This window comes from Heterodontus francisci, chromosome 6 (genome assembly GCF_036365525.1).
Source record: "Heterodontus francisci isolate sHetFra1 chromosome 6, sHetFra1.hap1, whole genome shotgun sequence".
Classification (NCBI taxonomy): Eukaryota; Metazoa; Chordata; class Chondrichthyes; order Heterodontiformes; family Heterodontidae; genus Heterodontus; species Heterodontus francisci.
The window spans coordinates 39,343,793-39,364,622 of record NC_090376.1 but is presented as its reverse complement, the minus strand read 5'-3'; the positions used below and the strand labels follow the sequence as shown (position 1 = coordinate 39,364,622).

Here is a 20,830-nt window from a genome sequence, read left to right as displayed (position 1 = left end):
GGGAAGACCACAGTGTAAGGTCCCCCCACCAAGCTGAACTGAGGGGCTGGACCCATGGGAAACCCCTTGAACTGTATCGGAAAAATTTTCATTTGCGGTAAAATGTAAAAATGTAATTGGCGTGACAAATGTGAAATGGAAGGGTTGTGAAGCAACTCATGATTGTATTCAAGGAAACTGATCTCCCTTGCAATGTTTGTATTTTTTGGTGCTGTTTGAAACTGTTTGGCAATGTAATTTTTACAGATTTTTATGAATAAAGTATATTTTGGAAATTAAAAAAAAATTGCCTGTCATTTTTGTGGTGCAAGTGTTACTTACCACTTGTTGGCCCAAACCTAGATGTTGTCCTGGTCTTGCTGCATGCAAATGGAACTAAGCACTATAATCATGTGCGAACCTATCTACATCTGAACCTACAATGGAAGGAAGGTAATTGAAGCAGCTGAAGATGGTTGGGCTTGGACATTGCTTTTTTTTGGCCATGTTTAGACCAAGGCTGTAATGAAGTCTAAAGCTGAGTGATTCTGATAGAACCTAAACTGAACATCAGTGAGCAGTTTATTGGTGAGTGTCACTTGATAGCGCTGTCATTGACAACTTTTATCACTTTGATGATTGAGAGTAGGCTGATGGGGTGGTAATTAGCTGGATTGGGTAGAGGGACTGCTGCTTCTGGAGCACAAACATTCAGCATGACAGCCAGGCTGTTGTCAGGGCCCATAGCAGTTGCTGTATTCAGTGAGCTTAGCCATTTCTTAATATCACTAGCTGAAGACTGGCATCTGTAGTGGTGGAGACCTCAGGAGGAGGCCAAGACAGATCATCTGCACAGTACTTTTGACTGAAGATGGTTGCGAACACTCTGGCACTCATTTGCTGGATTCAGCCATTGTTGAGAAGGGGGATGTACATGGAGCCTGCTCCTCCTCCCATTAGTTGTTCAATTGTCCACTGCAATTCACGACTAGATGTGACAGAACTGCAGAGGTTTGATATGAACCGTTGCTTGTGTGATCACTTGGCTGTATAGCATGCTGCTTCCACTGTTCAGGCATGTAGCACCGTGTTGTATCTTCATTTTGGCATCTCATTTTCAGGTATGCGTGGTGCTGCTCTGTGCTCTTCTACACTCATTGAGCCAGGTTTAGTTCCCTGGCTTGATGGTAATGGCAGAGCGAGGGATATGCCAGGCCATGAGGTTACAGATTGTGGTTGAATATAATTCTGCTGCTAAGTTCTTTGTAAGCTGCCTCTATCGTAGCATCAGACTTGGCTTGGGGTACGTGAAGATATAAAGTGATAGGCTCCCCTTAGGATAGAAAATATACATTGCTTCTCATATTGAAAAACATATTTAAGAATATACATAATACTGAAGCCACATTGCATAGATTTTCCTTATTTAAATGTTTTCAGGTATTTTTGTGAGCATGCTCTTGAATTGCTTCTACATTTTTATACAATTTATTTTCAGATGTAGAAATTGTTGCAGCCTTAATTTATTTAAGGTTAAGTGTCATCTTCAGTGAATAAATTTTTAACTTATTTCCATATGAAACACACATTGTAATTATAGTTTGTATTTCTGATAAATGATACTGTTTTTCTTCAGTGGATGGAGAAGAAATCCAGTGGAATGTATGTATTCCGGAGTGAACGGACAGAGGAGCGAGAAGCTCAGATACACTATGAAAATCAACAGAGGAAGCTGGAAGTGTTATATGCCAAAATTGAAGGTGAACTGCAGGAACAATACAGAGGTAATCACAACACTACACCTCTAAATGGATATCCTTGAAAATAACGAGCCATGTTTTTAGAAGTACTTTGATTATTGAGTTTTGTTCCACATTTGCTTTGATCTTTCAAATTATTGCAACTGGTGGTAAAGAAATGAGATCTGAAACCATTTTTATTTTTAAAAAGCACATTTTCTTGATTATGATTACATTGTTGTAGTTATCTCTTACGTTGAAATAATAAAGAATTAGCATTCTATACTAAATCTGTTGTCATTTTTAGACTTATAGCATGGCATTACATGTAATTAATCTGGGGTCTGGAGAACCATTGTGATGTTTAGCTGGAGCTGTATCGCCCTAAAGGCCATTGCTCATGTATTCCTTTTGGGAAGATACTCAAAGTTTTTTTATTTTTACTTATTCAATCAAGGGATGTGGGTGTCGCTGGCGAGGTCAGCATTGAGAAAGATGGTGGTGAGCCAAGCTCTTAAACTGCTGCAGTCTGTGTGGTGAAGGCACTCCCACAGTGCTGTTTCATAAGTACTTCCAGGATTTTACCCCGGCAACAGTGAAGCAACGGTGATTTATTTCCGAGTCAGGATGGCGAGCAACTTGGAGGGAAGCGTGCAAGTAATGGTGTGCACGTGCACCTACTGCCCTTATCCTTCTAAATAGTAGAGATTGCTGGTTTGGAAGGTGAAGAAGCCTTGACAAGTTGTTGCAGTGCACCTTGTAGATGGTACACACTGCAGCTTACGGTCATTGGCGGTGTAGAGAGTGGATGGGGTGCCAATCAAGCAGGCTGCTTTGTCCTGGATGTTGTCATTCTTCTTGAGTGTTATTGAAGCTGTACTGATCCAGGCAAGTGGAACATTTTCCCTCACCATCCTGACTTGTGCCTCGTAGATGGGAAAGGCTTTGGGGAATCAGGAATTGAGTCACCTGCTGCGCATTACCCAGCCTCTGACTTGCTCATAACCACAATATTTATGTGGCTGGTCCAGTTATTAGGTTTCTGGTCAATAGTGACCGCAACTCCCCCTCTTTTCCCACCCCCCCCCCACCCTAGGGTGTTGAATGGGGTGGGGGGATTTGATGATGGTAAAACTGTCGAACAGGGAAGGTGCTTAGGCTCAAGAGAAATTTGGATAATTGTAGCTACTTAAAAAGAGGAAGAGGAACAGACAGACTGAGGTTCAAATGCGCAGATCTTTTAAAAGATCTAATAAAAGTTAATCAACCTGGAAAGTTAACTGTTTCTATCCCCACAGATGCTGCCTGACCTGTTGAGTATTTCCAGCATTTTCTGTTCAGTTGTTTTATGTCCTTGCGGTGTAGCAACTAAAGAATAAAAACCATTAACAAAGTCAATTATATTAAATGAGTCAAATTTCTTGTTTTGAAGTTGACAAAAAGAAAAGAGAACACAAAATGCAGCCGTTAAATGAGCAACAGATCATGATGCTTCAGGATGGTGTAGATTTGTATGAAGCAATCCAGAATTCTTCAGATCCATTATCTGTTGAGGTAATTAAATGTGCACTTTACCTATCCTAAGTGTGTATATTTTTGTATATATATTAGCTGCTCTCCTGTAATCAGTGTTCTGGAGCATTGTTCTGATGATTAGAATCTAATCTGGCCTTTCCTTTTAGACCACTGCTCAGGTACCTGCTGTAGGGAAATCTGCAACCTTACTTCAATTAGAATCTGATCATTGGAAGTTTGTCTAGATTGGCAGCTAAGTTGCTGAGCTGCTTGGGGAGAGGGCAATTTATTTTAAAATCAGAAAAAAAACAAATGACTGGTTAGTCTTGCCTTCTAAATTTGTATTTAGGATTATGCAAATGTGTTTTAGAAGTAGGCCAATTAGCCCCTCGAGCCAGTTACATAGAAACATAGAAAACAGGAGCAGGAGTAGGCCATTCGGCCCTTTGGGCTTGCTCCGCCATTCAAAAAAGATCATGGCTGATCATCTAATTCAGTGCTCTGTTCCCGCTTTCTCCCCATATCCCTTGGTCCCTTTGGCATTAAGAAATATATCTATCTCCTTCTTGAATATATTTAATGACTTGGCCTCCACTGCCTTCTGCGGTAGAGAATTCCACAGGTTTACCACCCTCTGAGTGAAGAAATTTTCTCCTTATCTCTGTTCTAAATGGCATACTCCCTTTTCTTCGACTGTGACCCCTGGTTCTGGACTCCCCAGCCATCGGAAACATCCTCCCTGCACCTAGCCTGTCTGATCCTGTGAGAATTTTATAGGTTTCTCCGAAATCCCCTCTCATTCTTCTGGACTCTAGTGAATACAGGCCTAGTTGACCCAATCTCTCCTCAATCCTGCCATCAGAGGAATCAGCCCAGTAAATCATCTTTGTATTCCCTCCATGGCAAAAATATCCTTCCTCAGATGTCCTCAAACTGCAGGCAGTACTCCAGATGTGGTCTCATCAAGGCCCTGTGTAACTGCAGTAAGACATCCTTGCTCCTGTATTCAAATCCTCTTGCAATGAAGGCCAACATACCATTCGCCTTCCCAACTGCCTGCTGCACCCGAATGCTTGCTTTCAGCGACCGATGTTCAAGGACACCCAGGTCTCATTGCACCACCCTCTTACCCAATCTATCACCATTCAGATAATCCGCCTTTCTGTTTTTATGACCAAAGTGGATAATGTCCAGTCATATTTGTCCACGTTATACTGCATCTGCCATGCATTTGCCCACTCGCCCAACTTGTCCAAATCACATTGGAGCCTCTTTGCATCCTCCTCACAGCTCACATTCCCCAATTCAGTGAGATCATGGCTGATCATCGGCCTAACTCTATATACTCGTCTTTGCCCCATATTCCTCAATACCTTTGGTTAACAAATATTTATTAAACTAGAATTTAAACTTAACATTAAGTTAGAAATTAAAATTGGGTTGTCCCAGACCCACCCATCTTCAGCTGCTTCATCAGTGATATTCTCTCCATCAGGTCAGAACTGGGGATGTTTGCTGATGATTGCAGCATTCAGTTCCACTCGCAACTCCTGAGATAATGAAGCAGACCATTCCCGCATGCAGCAAGACCTGAACAACATTCAGGCTTTAGCCGATAAGTGGCATGTAACATTCGTGACACACAAGAGTCAGGCAATGTCCATCTCCAACAAGAGAGAATCTAACCACCAACTCACTCCCTACCTGACATTAAGTGGCATTACCATCGATGAGTACCCTATCATCGACATCCTGGGGGCTACCATTAACCAGAAATCTAACTGGACCAGCACTATCAGTAGTGTAACTACAAGAGCTAGTCAGAGGCTGGGTGTTCTGCGATGAGTAACTCATCCCCTGACTCCCCAAAGTTTTCCACCATCTACAAAGCACAAGTCTGGGGTGTGATGGAATACTTTCCACTTGCCTGGATGTGTGCAGCTCCAACAACACTCAAGAATCTCGATGACATCCAGGACAAAGCAGTCTACTTGATTGGCACTCCTTCCACTTCTGGCACACTTTGGCTCCAGTGTGTATTATCTACAAGATACACTGTAGCAACTCACTGAGGCTCCTTTGATAGCACCTTCCTAACCTGCAACCTCTACCACTTAGAAAAACAAAGACAGCAAGCACATGTGAACAACACCACTTGCAAGTTTCCCTCCACGTCACGCACCATCCTGACTTGGAAATATATTGTCTTTCCTTAATTGTCACTGGGTAAAAACTCTGAAACTCTTGGTGTGTCCAAGCCGCATGGACTGCAGCAGTTTAAGAAGGCAGCTCATCACCACCTTTTCGAGGATAATTAAGGATGGGCAGTAAATGCTGGCCTTGCCAGCATCGCCCACATTACACAAACGAGTAAAACAAAATTGATCTGGAGTTCCAAACTTGTACCACCAGGCACGTAGAAGTGTTTCCTAATTTCACTCCTGAAACGGTTTGGATCTAATTTTTATACTATGCCCCTAGTCCTAGACTCCTCAACCAGCAGCAATAATTTCCCTATCTGCACTATCTGTTCGCCTTAATATCTTGAAAACTATGATCAAATTATCTTTCAACCTTCTAAATTCAAGTGAATACAACCATAGTTTTGGTAATCTCGCCTCAGAATTTAACCCTGGGAGTCCAAATATCTTTCTGACAAATCTCTGCTGCACTCCCTCCACAGCCAAAATGTCCTTCCTAAGGTATGCCCAGAACTGCTCAAAGTACTCTAGGTGTTCTAACCAGGGCTTTTGTGTAGCTGAAGTATGACATCTACCCCTTGTATTGTAGTCCCCTGGCTATAAAGGCCAGGATTCCATTAGCTTTTTTGATTGTTTTCATTACCTGCTGATGACATTTTAATGCTGTATCTACCTGGACCCCCAAGTCTCTTTGGACTTCCACTGTTTGTAGCTTTTCCTCATTTAGAAAGTACCCATTTAATCCTTCTCAGGTCCAAAGTGGATGGCCTCAAGTTTGCCTACATTGAAATCCATTTTGCCACAGTTCTGTCTGTTCACTTCATTTACCAATATTCTTCTCTTATACTTCCATCTACACTGCTTATAGTAACGCCTAACTTTGTGTCATTAGCAAATCTTGGATATATGGCTTTCTATTCTGTCATCTAAGTTGTTGATAAATAGAGTGAATACATCCCTGTGGGACACCGCTCGTCACATCTTGTCAGTTAGAGTGCCTGTCCATAATCCCCAATCTCTGTCATTTTTTGTTGATGTTTCACACACAGTATTGTATCCGAAATATAATTGTTATCTGTATATGTAATATATAACTAGAAAATTGGCAATGCATTGCTCACAGAATAAATGACGTCTGCTTTATTGACTTCTGAGAGATTTAATGGCGTTATTACCTTGCAGAGTTTGTATCCTGACTTAGTATTTTTGTTGTATATTTTAGCTGTATTTCCATTAAGAATGAAAAGTAGTGTGGAAATATTAAATATTTAACTGGTTAACTATAAATAGTTTCTTTATTGTAAGAAAGCGTACTAGTGCTAGATTGGGAGATCGCAGGATTAAGAAGGTTAAAATGGCAACAGCTGGAAATCGTGTCACAAACAAACTTTAATGAAGTTTTAGAGCAGGACAGAAGAGTAGGTTAGGGCCAGATGCTGCAAGGCAAAGAAAGGGAGCAAATACAATTCAAGTGCAAGCAACCAGAGGTGCTCTATCTCCTGATGTTTCTCTGGCTTCATGCACAGCCCATATATAACTTGTCCTGACTGGCAGATGTCTACTTGTGCTAAGACTGCATATGTTACGTAGGTTGTTGGACATGCTCCAACACCCCTTGTTACATTTTGAATCTAAAGGTGTCGGCGGTGTAGGAGGGAGCCAAGTATTCCTTGGGCTATCCAGGGTAAGATCCAGTATGGGATTGTAGGATGCCCTAGATGAAATGAATAAGCCTGTTTTTTTTTCTCTTTATCCCCCGCTCCCTTTCTCGGGGTGGGAATGCCAAAGATGCAGATGTTGTTGCAATAACCCCTGTTGTTTGTCAGCTATTTTTGTATCCAGCTCTTTGTTTTATTTGGTTTAGGGTTTGATTGGAATGAGGTTTCCATGCCCTGCAACTCCGCTAGCATCCATTATGTCCAAACAATGCTCTGCTTGGGTGTTTGCAGCATAGAGTTCACAGATTACATGTCCACTGTATTGAGGGCATTTATCAAAATGTCCAGTTTTCTTTCTTGGCCTGCAGGTGCACATTTTTTTTAAATTCTTCCATGGGATGTGGACATCACTGGCAAGGCCAGTATTTGTTGCCCATCTTAAATTTCCCTTGACAACTGAGTGGTTTGCTAGGCCATTTCAGAGGGCAGATAAGAGTCAACCACATTGTTGTGGCTCTGGAGCCACATGTAGACCAGACCAAGTAAGGACGACAGATTTCCTTCCCTAAAGAACATTAGTGAACCAGATGGGTTTTTACCACAATTGATAGTTTCATGACACCATTACTGAGACTAGCTTTCAATTCCAAGGTTTTATTAATTAATTGAATTTGAATTCCATGGTGATATTTGAAGCTATGTCTCCAGGGCATTAACCTGGGCCTCTGGATTACTTGTCCAGTGACCTTACCACTGCACCACTATTTTCCCCTAGCTGGGGTTTCATTACAAGGGTTCTTCCTGAAGTCCTATGGGTATAATGTTGTCCCTTAGAATAATGAATATGTAGCATATGTTGTGTTACCTTACAGGCCTTTTTAAATGATCAACAATTGAGAGCTCTGAATAACTACAGACAATTGTTGAAGGAGCAAAAACAGATCCAGATCGAGGCTGAGTTCAGAAAAGCATTAGAAGGTGCTCAGAGTGAAGATAGCTACACAAAAAGGGATGTTACCCCTGTCTGGAAGCTGCGTGTTGTGGACTACAAAAGTCAGGACCCTGATGCAGGTGCGTATTGGATATAAATGTTAATCCATGCTTAACTAATTTACCAGTAAGGATATTATTGAATCAGCTAATGGGCTATTCGAGTGAAATTTGATTATGTAGCACTACAACAGCCCCAGCACTAGCGTCATTACCAGCTATCTACTTTAAATTCACCTGTATGCCTTCTTTGAAAAACAGCACTAAAATTGCACATTGTACGTTTCAAAACATTGGCTAATGGCAAGTTTGCAGACATTTTTAAATCAAATATTCAACTTTTCAATAACAACTTGTATTTATATAGCACCTTTAATGTAATAAAAAGACCCAAAGTATTTCACGGTGGTATTATAAAGCAAAATTTGGCAGCGAACCACATTGAGGTGATAATAGGGCAGATGTCCAAAAGCTTGGTCAAAGTGGTAGGCTTTAAGGAGGAAAGGAAGGTGAAGAGGTTTAGCAATGAAATCCCAGAGCGTAGCATGTAGGCAACTGAAGACATGGCCAGTAATGGTGGAGCAATTAAAATTGAGGATAATCAACAGGCTAACATTAGAGGAGTGCAGATATCTGTGTTGTGGAGCTGGAGGAGATTACAAAGATAGGGAAGGGCGAGGCCAAGGAGGGATTTGAAAAGAAGGATGAGAATTTTAAAATTGAGGTGTTGCTTAACCAGGAGGCATTATAGGTCAGCAAGCATAGGGATAGTGGGTGAACTGGACATAGTGCAAGTAAGGATGCTAGCAGCAGACCTTTGGATGGTCTCAAGTTTATGGAGGGTAGAACATGGGAGGCTGGTCTAAATTTTAAAAGTGTTTTAATTTTCGAAACAAAAGGGGTGACTATTACTGGACAATATTTATGGTTGCACAATTGTTGGTTTTACTTTTTTTTAAAATCTATTCTCATAATTAGTGCAAATTTGCTCACAGGAAGTCAGATGATGTGTTTAGAAGAACTGGAGTGTTACACCAAGTAATGCAAATATATTATTCTCCTATTAAAGTGAATTTTAAGGCCACAAAGTTTCATTGCTGTTAAGTAAACTTTGAGTGTTGCCATAGCAGCATGAGGAAAAACTTCTTCACGCGGCAAGTAGTTAGGATCTGGAATGCACTGCCTGAGAGTGTGGTGGAGGCAGGTGCAATCGAGGCATTCAAAAGGGAATTATACTATTATCTGAAAAGGAAGAATGCAGGGTTATGGGGAGAAGGCGGGGGAATGGCATTAGGCGAATTACTCATTCGGAGAGCACGTGCAGACACGATGGGCCAAATGGCCTCCTTCTGCTCTGTTACAATTCTGTGATAGTTTAAATGCTGGTCATGCCACAATTTTTTTTTTAGTTTAATTGATTTTGTAAGGCCACTGGGGTTACAGACATTCTGGCTCGTTTGTCAAATGCCTGTTTCTATACTTGTTTTTCAAAGTGTTACATACTATAATCTGCATGAGATCTTTGCACTAGATGCGCCATTTTCATATACATGGATTTAGTCTATACATATTTTGAGTCCATCACTTTTCATGCACATTGTTACAGATACAAAATAATTTCTTCAAAAAAAGGAAGGAAAGGTATGTCTTTGTTTCTTGCTGGGTTTTCTAACATTGGTGTGGAGCCAGAGATTTACAGATAATATACAGAGAAGCAGTTGCCACCTTTTTGACCTTCGGGTGGAGCGTTTTGGGTATTAGTAATTATCATTTGATCTTCAGATTTACCTATTTATAACGTGACCTTAAAGGGACCTTAATAGCTAAATGACATATTTAGGCTTAATTTATAATCTTATAAAACATTACTCCTCTGATTTGCCATGAACAATGACATATGAATTTCACTAGCATAAATGGTCTCTTGCACCCCTCAATAGTTTGGCCAGCCTCTCCCTAACAGTATGATTAGTTCGTCAGAGGTGCAAGAGTTACCCAGGGTGATTCTTGGCAAGCCCCCCTCTATGGTCGAGCACTGGTCTCTGCTTAGTTTTTTTCCACAATGGAACAGCTGAAATTGAAATATTAAAGGGCAGGATTTCCTTACGTTTATTGCACAATGGCAAGGGAATTTGTCTAAAATCACTTCTACGCAGTGGAAGAAGCATCTCTCTTAAAATAGTTTGATCTATTTAATGTGGCTGTAATATTGTGGCAACCTTGTAAGTTCTGCCAACGGGATAAATGTGAATATAAATCAGATCTGTGTAAAGTGAATGTTCAGCATTACAAGGCAGTAAAGAAATGAGTGGAATCAATTGAAAAAAATCAGGTACTTCTAAAATACTGAAAAAACCTTATTTCAGAACTTATTTTCATAGTTTTTTTTCTGAAGCTGACCATTACTTTGCCCTCCTTGACTTTTGTTGGGTTCCCATTTTCTCTCTTATTGCAACTCCTCATTCTCAGCTTTCCTATTTTACTGAACTCAGAAGATGAAATGAGTTTCCCATTCAGAAGACTTCTGTATTTTGCTTTAATTACGGAAGCGAAGGGGGCACAATCGTGGAAGGATAGGCTGGTTAGCAGCACAGGAGATACAAAGCACTCGCCCGCTAGTATCCCTACTATAGAATACATTTTGGTGAAGTTGTTAATGCGGCCAATAGAGGTGTTTGCTGGAAGTATGCAGAGTAGGCAGAATGTGATGTCAGTGTATAATGATGATTTGGAAATGGCTCCAGCTAACGCCCTCTCTTACACTCGCACAGCTGGACGTGAGCTGAGGCAGTATGAGCAGCTTAGGGCTATATTAAAAAGACCTCAGAGGTAATAATTACTACCTGATCCATGAGCAAATTGGCATAGGGTAAATAAGATGAGGGTGTTGAATATGTTTCGATTCATGGGGCACTGGCACCAGTAATGGGGAAAGAGGGAGCTGTACCGCAGCTTGAGCCGCTTGAACCACACTGGGACCAGTGTGTTCGTATAACTGGCTGTAGAGAGGACTTTAAATTAAATAGTTGGGGGAAGGGTTCAGGTGAGGGAAAACCTAGAAAGTTAACTTAGAAAGGCAAGGCACTAGTACAGGGTAGCAATACGGGTAATGATAACCTGAGGGTGACAGGAAGGGACAGAAAAACATAAGAGTGCACGAGCAAGTAAGGTCAGAGTAGGGAAACTGGTAAAAAGACAGAATTAAAGGTTCTTTATCTGAATGCACGTAGCATTTGGAACAAGATAGATGAATTGATAGCACAAATAGAAATAAATGAGCATGATATGATAGCCATTACAGAGATGTGGTTGCATGTGAAGGCTATCTGCTCCCACTAGCTTCACAGTGTCTGTCTAGAGAGCCTCCTGGCCCCCTATGGTTAGAAGACCTGTCTCTTCCTGTCCACCTCTTGCACCAAGGCCTCCAATGATGGAGCATCCCTTATTTAATCTTATTTCGGACTCAGTATGACCCACAAGTTTACTTAACATCAGTACACATAAATTAATACAATTCAAATGTTAAAACGGTTATCAAAGGAACCTATCCCATTTGTTTAGCTGCAAACGCTTACAATATTTATTTATTTATTTAGAGATACAGCACTGAAACAGGCCCTTCGGCCCACCGAGTCTGTGCCAACCATCAACCACCCATTTATAGTAACCCTACACTAATCCCATATTCCTACCACATCCCCACATTCCCTATATTCCCCTACCTATACTAGGGGCAATTTATAATGGGCAATTTACCTATCAACCTGCAAGTCTTTGGCTGTGGGAGGAAACCGGAGCACCCCTGGTGCAGAGCATCCGTCATGTCCCCGACAACAGTGTCCAGCGCCACTGCGCAGGCGCCCGTGCCATTTTTAAATGGCTTCAGGCCTTTCAGAGGTATTTAAATATTTAAAGGTCCTGGTCGCCAGGAAATAAAAATAAAATTTTAATTCAAATTTAAATCCCATCTTCCAGCCTCCAATCTGTAACCTAGATATAAATTGCCCTCTTCCCCAGCACCCCCAGAAAAAGCTTTTTTTGATATCCTGAACTTTCCCACCTGAAATCTGTTCCCTTTGACCCTCAACCCCTTCCCACCATCCCTGCAACCAATAATAAGTGTTTTCCCTGCGCCGCCACGCCCCCACCTCCAGCCCTGATGATTTTATTCTTCTCCCCTCCCCACCAGTGTCTTGCCTCGGAACTCCAAACGGAGGTCCATAGGTGTGCGAGTCGTGTCTGGTAAGTCGTAAACTCGGCGTGGGACAGTTGCCATTGGCAGGTAAGTTAATTTGAATGTTAATTCGCCTCATTTTAATGAAGGCCTTGCCGCTCGGCAGCAGGGGCCCGCACTGAGGCCTTGCCGCCGCTAATATCAGACGGGGCCACCTTGGCGTCGTGAGCGGGAGCAGCCTGCCTCGACTAGCATTTTACGGGCCTCCCCGCCATGACCCACAGCGTCGAGGGGCTGATAAAATTCAGCCCATTGAGTGCCAAATCATGGAGGATATGATGAACCTTTATAAAACTCTGGATAGGCCACAACTAGAGTATTGCATCCAGTTCTGGTCACCACACTTTAGGAAGGATGTGAAGGTCCTTGAGAGGGTGCAGATTAGACTTGACAGAATGGTTCCAGGGATGAGGGAGTTTAGCTACAAGGTTAGGTTGGAGAAGCTGGTGGTGTTCTCCTTGGAGCAAGTAAGATTGAGGGGAGAATTGATAGAGATGTACAAGATTAAGACAGGTTTAGATAAGGTAGGCAAAGAAAAGTTGTTCCCATTAGCTAATGGTACATGGACTAGGGGACACATATTTAAGGTTTTGGGCAAGATATATAGGCGGGATATGAGGAAGAACTTTATTACACAGTGAGTGGTAATGACCTGGAACTTGCTGCCTATGAGGGTGGTGGAAGCAGAGATTTTGCAATGATTGCAAAAAGAAATTGAATGACACTTGAGAGAAATAAACTTGCAGGACTACAGGAATAGAGCGGGGAATAGGACTGACTGGATTGCTCTACAAAGAGCAGGTATGGACTTGATGGGCCAAATGGCTGCTTCCTGTGCCATTATGGCAATGACTTTTTTGCATACTGCATTGTGATATCGCTTGCTATTATCCCTGATACTGTAGAAATATAATACTGTTGATTGTTCATTACAAGGTACAGATTTATATAACTTGTCCTCATGTATAATAAAACATTTTCATTTCTGTGGTCCATTGTACAAGTTTATTTTTCTTCCGAAACAGTCTATTTGTTAAACATCTGGCGTCCAGTTGCTGAACTACATTCCCTGCTAAAGGAGGGTGGAAGATATTTGATCTATTATTTGACCGCATCATCATGTAAGAGTCGGCTAAGTCGTGCTGATCTGCAGTTGACTGCTACAAGGAAAACTAGATATCAGCAGCTGCAGGTAATTCAAATACTTGAACCAAACTAAATTGATTTATTTAATGTTTTGCAGTGAGCATATTGTATGATGACCTCGTAAATTGAGCAACAACGAAACACTAAGTTAAAAACAATAAGCCTCCCGAAATATTTGTTGTCAGAGTAATTAGGAGCAGGAGTAGACCAGACAGCTTGTCGTACCTGCTGCGCCATTCAATATGATCATAGCTGTTGTTGCGCTTCGACTCCACTTTCTTGCCCGCTCCTCATATCCGTTGATTCCCTGAGACCAAAAATCTGTCGATCCCAACCTTAAATATATTCAACGATGGAGCATCCATTACCCTCTCGGGTAGAGAATTCCAAAGGTTTACAAGCCTTTGAGTAAAAAAGTTTCTCCCCACCTCAGTCCTAAATGATAGGCTGCTTATCCTAAGACTGTGCCCCCATGGTTTAGATTCCCCAGCTAGTGGACATCACCTCTCAGTGTCTACCCTGTTAAGCCCCTTCAGAATCTTGTAAGATGCAATGAGATAACCTCTCATTCTTCTAAATTAGAGAGAATATAGGCCCAATTTACTCAGCTTCTCATCATAGGATAACATTTTCATTCCAGGGACCAATCTAGTGAAACTTCACTGTACTGCCTCTAATGCAAATATATCATTCCTTGTATATGGTGACCAAAACTGCACTAAGTATTCCAGATGTGGTCTAAATAAAGCCCTATATAATTGTAGCAAGACTTGTTTATTCATGTACTCCAATCCTCTTGCAATAAAGGCCAAAATGCCATTTGCCTTCCTGATTGCTTGCTATACCTGCATGCTAACTTTGTGTTCCTTGTACAAGTACACTCAAGTCTCTCTGAACATCAACATTTACGAGTTCACGCCTTTTAAAAAAAAATATTCTGCTGTTCTATCCTTACAACCAAAGTGAATAACCTCACAATTGCCCACATTATATTCCATCTACCACCTTGCTGCCCACTTACTTAACCTACCTCTGCAGCCTTTGTGTCCTCTTCATAGCTTGCATTTCCTTTGTATCATCAGCATACTTAGATACATTCCTCTCTGTCACTTCGTCGAAGTCATTAATATGTATTGTAAATAGCTGAGGTCCCAGCACTGATCCTTGTGGTAGAGGCTTGCTTTAGGTCGGGAAAAAGAACCCGACCGAACCTCAGCGGGCCCGAGCCCGGCCTGGCCCGAGTCCCTCCGATTTTGGCCCGAGCCCGACCCGACTCGAACCCACCACTAGTCGACCCGACCTGACCATCCCTTTACTTGCGTTCCTGACATCGAACCTGTAAGAAGCTACAGGGCATCCGCAAGACGTCACAGTGACGCCACTCACTCACTGCGCAGACTCAGTTTTGTCCCGGACTCCCAGCTCAGGTACGTTTTTATTTTTAATACTTACCAGCAGAGCACTTACCGAGTGTGTCCAAACCCGACACGTCGTCTGGTTCGGCTCGGGTAACAGGCCTTTACCTTGTGGCACTTCACTAGTCTCAGCCTGCCAATTTGAAAATGCCCCATTTATGCCTACTCTTTGGTCCCTGTCCATTAACCACAGTATCACAGAATTATTACAACATGGAAAAAGGCCATTCAGCCCATCTTGTGTGCGCTGGCTCTCCAAAAGAGCAATTTACCTAGTGCCATTCCCCGGCCTTCTCCCCATACCCTGCCCTTTTTTTCTTTTCACATAACAGTCTAATTCCCTTTTGAATGCCTCAATTGAACCTGCCTCTACCACACTCTGGGTGCATTCCAGATCCTAACCACTTGCTGCGTGGAAGAGTTTTTCCTCATGTTGCTATTACTTTTTCCAATTACTTTAAATCTGTGCCCTCTTGTTCTCAATCCCTCCATCAATGTAACAGTTTTTCCCTATCTAACCTGTGCAGACCCCTCTTGATTTTGAATGCCTCTATCAAATCTCCTCTCAACCTTCTCTTCAAAGAAACCAGTCCTAGCTTCACCAATCTACCCATGTAACTGAAGTAGAGGCCTGCTACCCGACCTGAACCCGACGAGACCCGAGGACATGTGTCGGGGTCGGGTCGGGCCCATCTTCTGGGGCCAGCTTTTGGGCTCGGCTCGGGTCGGGTCGGGACGGACACACACGGTACGTGCTCTGCTGATCAGTATTGAAAATAAAAAAAACTTACCTGAGCTGTGAGTCCGGGACAAATCTGAGTCTGTGCAGCGAGGGAGTGACATCACTATGACGTTTCACGCATGCATTGCAGCTTCTTAGAGGTTCAATGTCAGGAACATAAGTAAAGGGATGGTCGGGTTGGGCCGACCCATGGTCTGGTCGGGCTCGGGGCAAAATCGGAGGACGTCGGGCTCGGGCCAGCTGAGGTTCGGTCGGGTTTTTTTTCCCGACCTAAAACAGGCCTCTAAACTGAAGTTCCTCATCCCACGATCCATTCTCATGAACCTTTACTGCACTCTCTCCAATGCCTTCACATCTTTCCGAAAGTGTGGTGCCAGAACTGGATGCAGTACTCCATTGAGGCCGAACAAGTGTTCTGTACAAGTTTGACATAACTTTCTTGCTTTTGTACTCTGTCCCTTTTAATGAGGCCTAGGATGCTGTATGCTCTATTCATTGTGCTCTCAACCTGCCCTGCCACCTCAGAGACTTATGAACATATACACCCAGGTCCCACTGCTCCTGCACCCCCTTGAGAATTACACCCTTTGTTTTCTATTGTCTCTCTGCATTCTTCCTACCAAAATGAATCACTTTACACTTTTCTGCATTAAATTTCATCTGCCACTTGTCTGCCCATTCCACCAACCTGTCCTTTCGAAGTTCCACACTATCCTCCTCAAGTTCATAGTGTTTCCAAGTTTTGTATCATCTGCAAATTTTGGAATTATGCCCTGCACACAGAGGTCTAGGTCATTAATATATATCAGGAACAGCAAGGGTCCTAACCCCGACCCTTGGGAAACTCCACTACAAACCTCCTTCCAGTCCAAAAAACATCCATTAATCACTGCTCTCTCACTTACTCTTGCTCTCTCTCTCGTTACTCAGCCAATTTCGTATTCATGTTGCTACTGTGCCTTTTATTCCATGAGCTATAACTTTGCTCACAAGTCTGTTGTGTGGCACTTTATCAAATGCTTTTTGGAAGTCCATGTATACCACATCAACAGCATTGCCCTGATCAACTTTCTCTGTTACCTCATCAGAAAACTCCAGCAAGTTAGTTAAACATGATTTGCCCTTCACAAATTTGTGTTGGCTTTCCCTAATTAACCTGCATTTGCCCAAGTGACTATTAATTTTGTCCCGAATTATCATTTCTAGAAGCTTCCCCACCACTGAGGTTAAACTTACTGGCATGTGGTTGCTGGGCTTATCTTTACACGCTTTTTTGAATAAGGGTATAAACAATTGCAATTCTCCAGTTCTCTGGCACCATCCCTGAATCTAAGGAAGACTGGAAAATTATGGCCAGTGCCTCCACAATTTCCAGTTTCACTTCTCTCCGTATCCTTGGATCATCCGGCCCTGGTGGCTTATCAAATTTAAGTATAGCGAGCCTTTCCAATACCACCTCCTTATTAATTTTAAACCTTCAAGTTTCTAAATTACCTCCTCTTTCACCATGACCTGTACAGCAGCATCTTCCTCAGTAAAGACAGATGCAAAGTATTCATTTAATGCCTCAGTCATGCTCCCTGCCTCCATTTGTAAATCCTTGTTTTGGTCCTAATGGGCTCTATTGTTCCTTTCACCACTCTTTTGCTATTAATATGCCCAGAGAAGATTTTTGTGCTCCCTTTTATATTAGCTGCCAGTTTCTTTTCATACAAGGTACATTCCAACAAGGGTGAAAGGTAAGGGAACCAATAACAGAACTCTTTGGATGATGAGAGAGATAGATATTATGATGAAACAAAAAAAGAGGGTGTATGATGCACGTCAGGTGAATTCTTCAAGTGAGAACCTGGTCATATACAATAGGTTGAGAGGGGAGGTGACGAGGAATTAGAATTAGAATTAGAACTAGAACATTACAGCGCAGTACAGGCCCTTCGGCCCTCGATGTTGCGCCGACCTGTGAAACCAGCTGACCTACACTATTCCATTTTCATCCATATGTCTATCCAATGACCACTTAAATGCCCTTAAAGTTGGCGAGTCTACTACTGTTGCAGGCAGGGCGTTCCACGCCCCTACTACTCTCTGCGTAAAGAAACTACCTCTGACATCTGTCCTATATCTTTCACCCCTCAACTTAAAGCTATGTCCCCTCGTGTTTGCCATCATCATCTGAGGAAAAAGACTCTCACTATCCACCCTATCTAACCCTCTGATTATCTTGTATGTCTCTATTAAGTCACCTCTCCTCCTCCTCTCTTACGAAAACAACCCCAAGTCCCTCAGCCTTTCCTCGTAAGACCTTCCCTCCATACCAGGCAACATCCTAGTAAATCTCCTCTGCACCCTTTCCAAAGCTTCCACATCCTTCCTATAATGCGGTGACCAGAACTGCACGCAATACTCAAGGTGCGGCCTCACCAGAGTTTTGTACAGCTGCATCATGACCTCGTGGCTCCGAAACTCGATCCCCCTACTAATAAAAGCTAACACACCATATGCCTTCTTAACAGCCCTATTAACCTGGGTAGCAACTTTCAGGGATTTATGTACCTGGACACCAAGATCTCTCTGCTCATCTACACTACCAAGAATCTTCCCATTAGCCCAGTACTCTGCATATATAAGACTGGCAGAGAGAAAAGAAAATAGAATGGCAGTCAACATAAAAGGGAACCCAAAAATCTTCTGGCATGTGAATAGAAAGCGAGTAGTGAGAAGTGGAGTGACCATAGGAGCAGGAGTAGGCCCTTCAGCCCTTCGAGCCCACTCCACCATTCAGTGAGATCATGGCTGATCTTCTACTTCAACACCATTTTCCTGAACAATCTCTGTATCCCTTGATGCCTTTAATATGTAGAAATCTATCAATCTCAGTCTTGAACACACTCAATGACTAAGCCTCCACAGCCCTCTGGGGCAGAGAATTCCAAAGATTCACCACCCTCTGAGTGAAGAAATTCCTCCACATCTTAGTCCTAAATGGCCTGCCCCTTATTCTGAGACAGTGCCCCTGGTTCTGAACTCCCCAGCCAGAGGAAACATCCTTCCTGCATCAATCCTGTTGAGCCCTGTAAGAATTTTGCATAAGATCACCTCTCATTCTTCTAAACTCCAGAGAATTAAGGCCCATTCTATTTAATCTTTCCTCATAGGACAGTCCCTCCATCCCAGGAATTAGTTTGGTGAACCTTCATTGCACTCTTTCTATGGCAAGTATATATTTCCTTAGGTAAGGAGGCCAAAACTGCACACATTACATCCAGATGTGATCTCACCAAGGCTCTATCTAATTGCAATATGAGATTTTTACTCCGATACTCAAATCCTCTTGTAATGAAGGCCAACATAATATGTGCCTTCTTAATTGCTTGCTGTACCAGCTTTCCGTGACTCATGAACAAGGACACACCAAGTCCCTTTGAAATTCAACACTTCTCAATCTCTCACCATTTAAAAAAAATACTCTATTTCTGTTCTTCCTTCCCAAGTAGATAACCTCACATTATATTTCATCATCCATCTTTTTGCCCACTCACTTAGCCTCTCCAAACCCCCTTAAAGTGTCTTTGCATCCTCCTCACAATTCTCACTTCCACCTAGTTTTGTGTCACCTGCAAACTTGGAAAGATTGCATTTAATCCCCACATCCAAATCATTGATATAGATTGTGAATAGTTGGGGCCCAAGCATTGATCCTTGTGGTACCCCATGAGTCACAGCCTGCCAATCTAAACATGACTCTTTTATTCCTACTTTCTACTTTCTGTCCGTTAACTAATTCTCAATCCATGCCAGTATATTCCCCCCACAATCCCATGTGCTCTAATTTTGCTTTCTAACCTCTTGTATGGGACCTTATCGAAAGCTTTCTGAAAATGTTAAGTATACCACATCCACCGGTTCCCCCTTAGCAATTCTGCTGGTTACATCCTCAAAAAACCCCCAACAGGTTTGTTAAACATTGTTTTCTTTTCATAAATCCATGTTGACTCTGCCCAATCAAACCATTATTTTCCAAGTGATCTGTTAACACATCCTTACGACTCAGTCTAGAGTCTATACAATTTTGAAAGATGACCACCAATGCATCTACCAACTCCACAGCCAACTCTTTCAACACTCTGGGATGTAGATCCTCAGGTGCAGGGGATTTATCTACTTTAAGCTCCCTTAATTTCTCTAGTACTTTATTAACTAATAATATCTTGCCGTTCCTCGTTTACACTGTTCCCTTGATTCTTCATTATTTTTGGGAGGTTTTTAGTACTTTCCTCTGTGAAGACAGACACAAAGTATTGTTTAGTTTCCTTACCATTGCCTTATTCCCCACTATAAACTCTCCTGACTCTGGTTGTAATGGACCCACATTTGTCTTTGCTAATCTTTTCCTTTTTACATACCTATAGAAGCTTTTACAGTCAGTTTTTGTTTGTCGCTAGTTTACTCTCATTCCATTTTCCCTTTCTGAATCTTTTTCCTGGCCCTCCTTTGCAGAATTCTGAAATACTCCCAATCCCCAGGCTTAGCATTTTTTTGGCAATTGTTTGCCTCTTCCTTTGCTCTAATACAGTCCTTGATTTCTTTCCTTAGCCACAGTTGGAACACTTGCTGGTTTTTTGTGCATTAAGGAATGTATTTTTGTTGTAAACTATGTATTAGTTTTTAAAATGCCTGTTTAAAATACTCCAACTGGAGTACTGCATCCAGTTCTAATCACCACACTTTAGGAAGGATGTGAGGGCCTGTGAGAGGGTATAGAGGAGATTTACCAAAATGGATCCAGGGATGGAAGACTTCAGTTACAAGGCTAGGTTCGAAAAGCTGGATTTGTTGTCCTTGGAACAAAGGAGTTTGAGGGGAGATTTAATAGAAGTGTACAAGATTATGACAGGCTTAGATAAATTAGACGAGGAAAGCTATTCCCATTCACAAATGGTACAAGGACTAGGGCACACAGATTGAAGGTTTAGGGGCAAAAGATGTAGGGGGTAGCAGCAGATGGTAATGACCTGGAACTTGCTGCCACAAGGGTGGTGGAAGCAGAGACGATCAATGACTTCAAGAGGAAGTTGGATGGCCACCCGAGAGAAATAGACTTGCAGGGCTACAGGGATCAAGCCGGGGAGTTGAACTGACTGGATGGCTCTGCGGAGAGCCGGCATGGACTTGATGGGCCGAATGGCCTCCTTCTGTGCTGTAAATGAC

The 20,830-nt window shown here is 42.4% G+C and overlaps 1 protein-coding gene across 6 annotated transcripts in view; it reads left to right on the top strand.

Annotated features, from left to right (window-relative positions):
* Nucleotides 1-20,830, top strand: part of brca2 (BRCA2 DNA repair associated) — a 177,147-nt gene that overhangs the window by 115,314 nt on the left and 41,003 nt on the right. For all 6 annotated transcript variants that reach the window (XM_068033510.1, XM_068033512.1, XM_068033506.1 and 3 more), the window contains exons 20-23: nt 1,616-1,763; nt 3,151-3,272; nt 7,965-8,163; nt 13,342-13,508. In XM_068033510.1, coding sequence (XP_067889611.1) covers nt 1,616-1,763; nt 3,151-3,272; nt 7,965-8,163; nt 13,342-13,508 — 636 coding nt within the window. The remainder of the gene's footprint in view (nt 1-1,615; nt 1,764-3,150; nt 3,273-7,964; nt 8,164-13,341; nt 13,509-20,830) is intronic.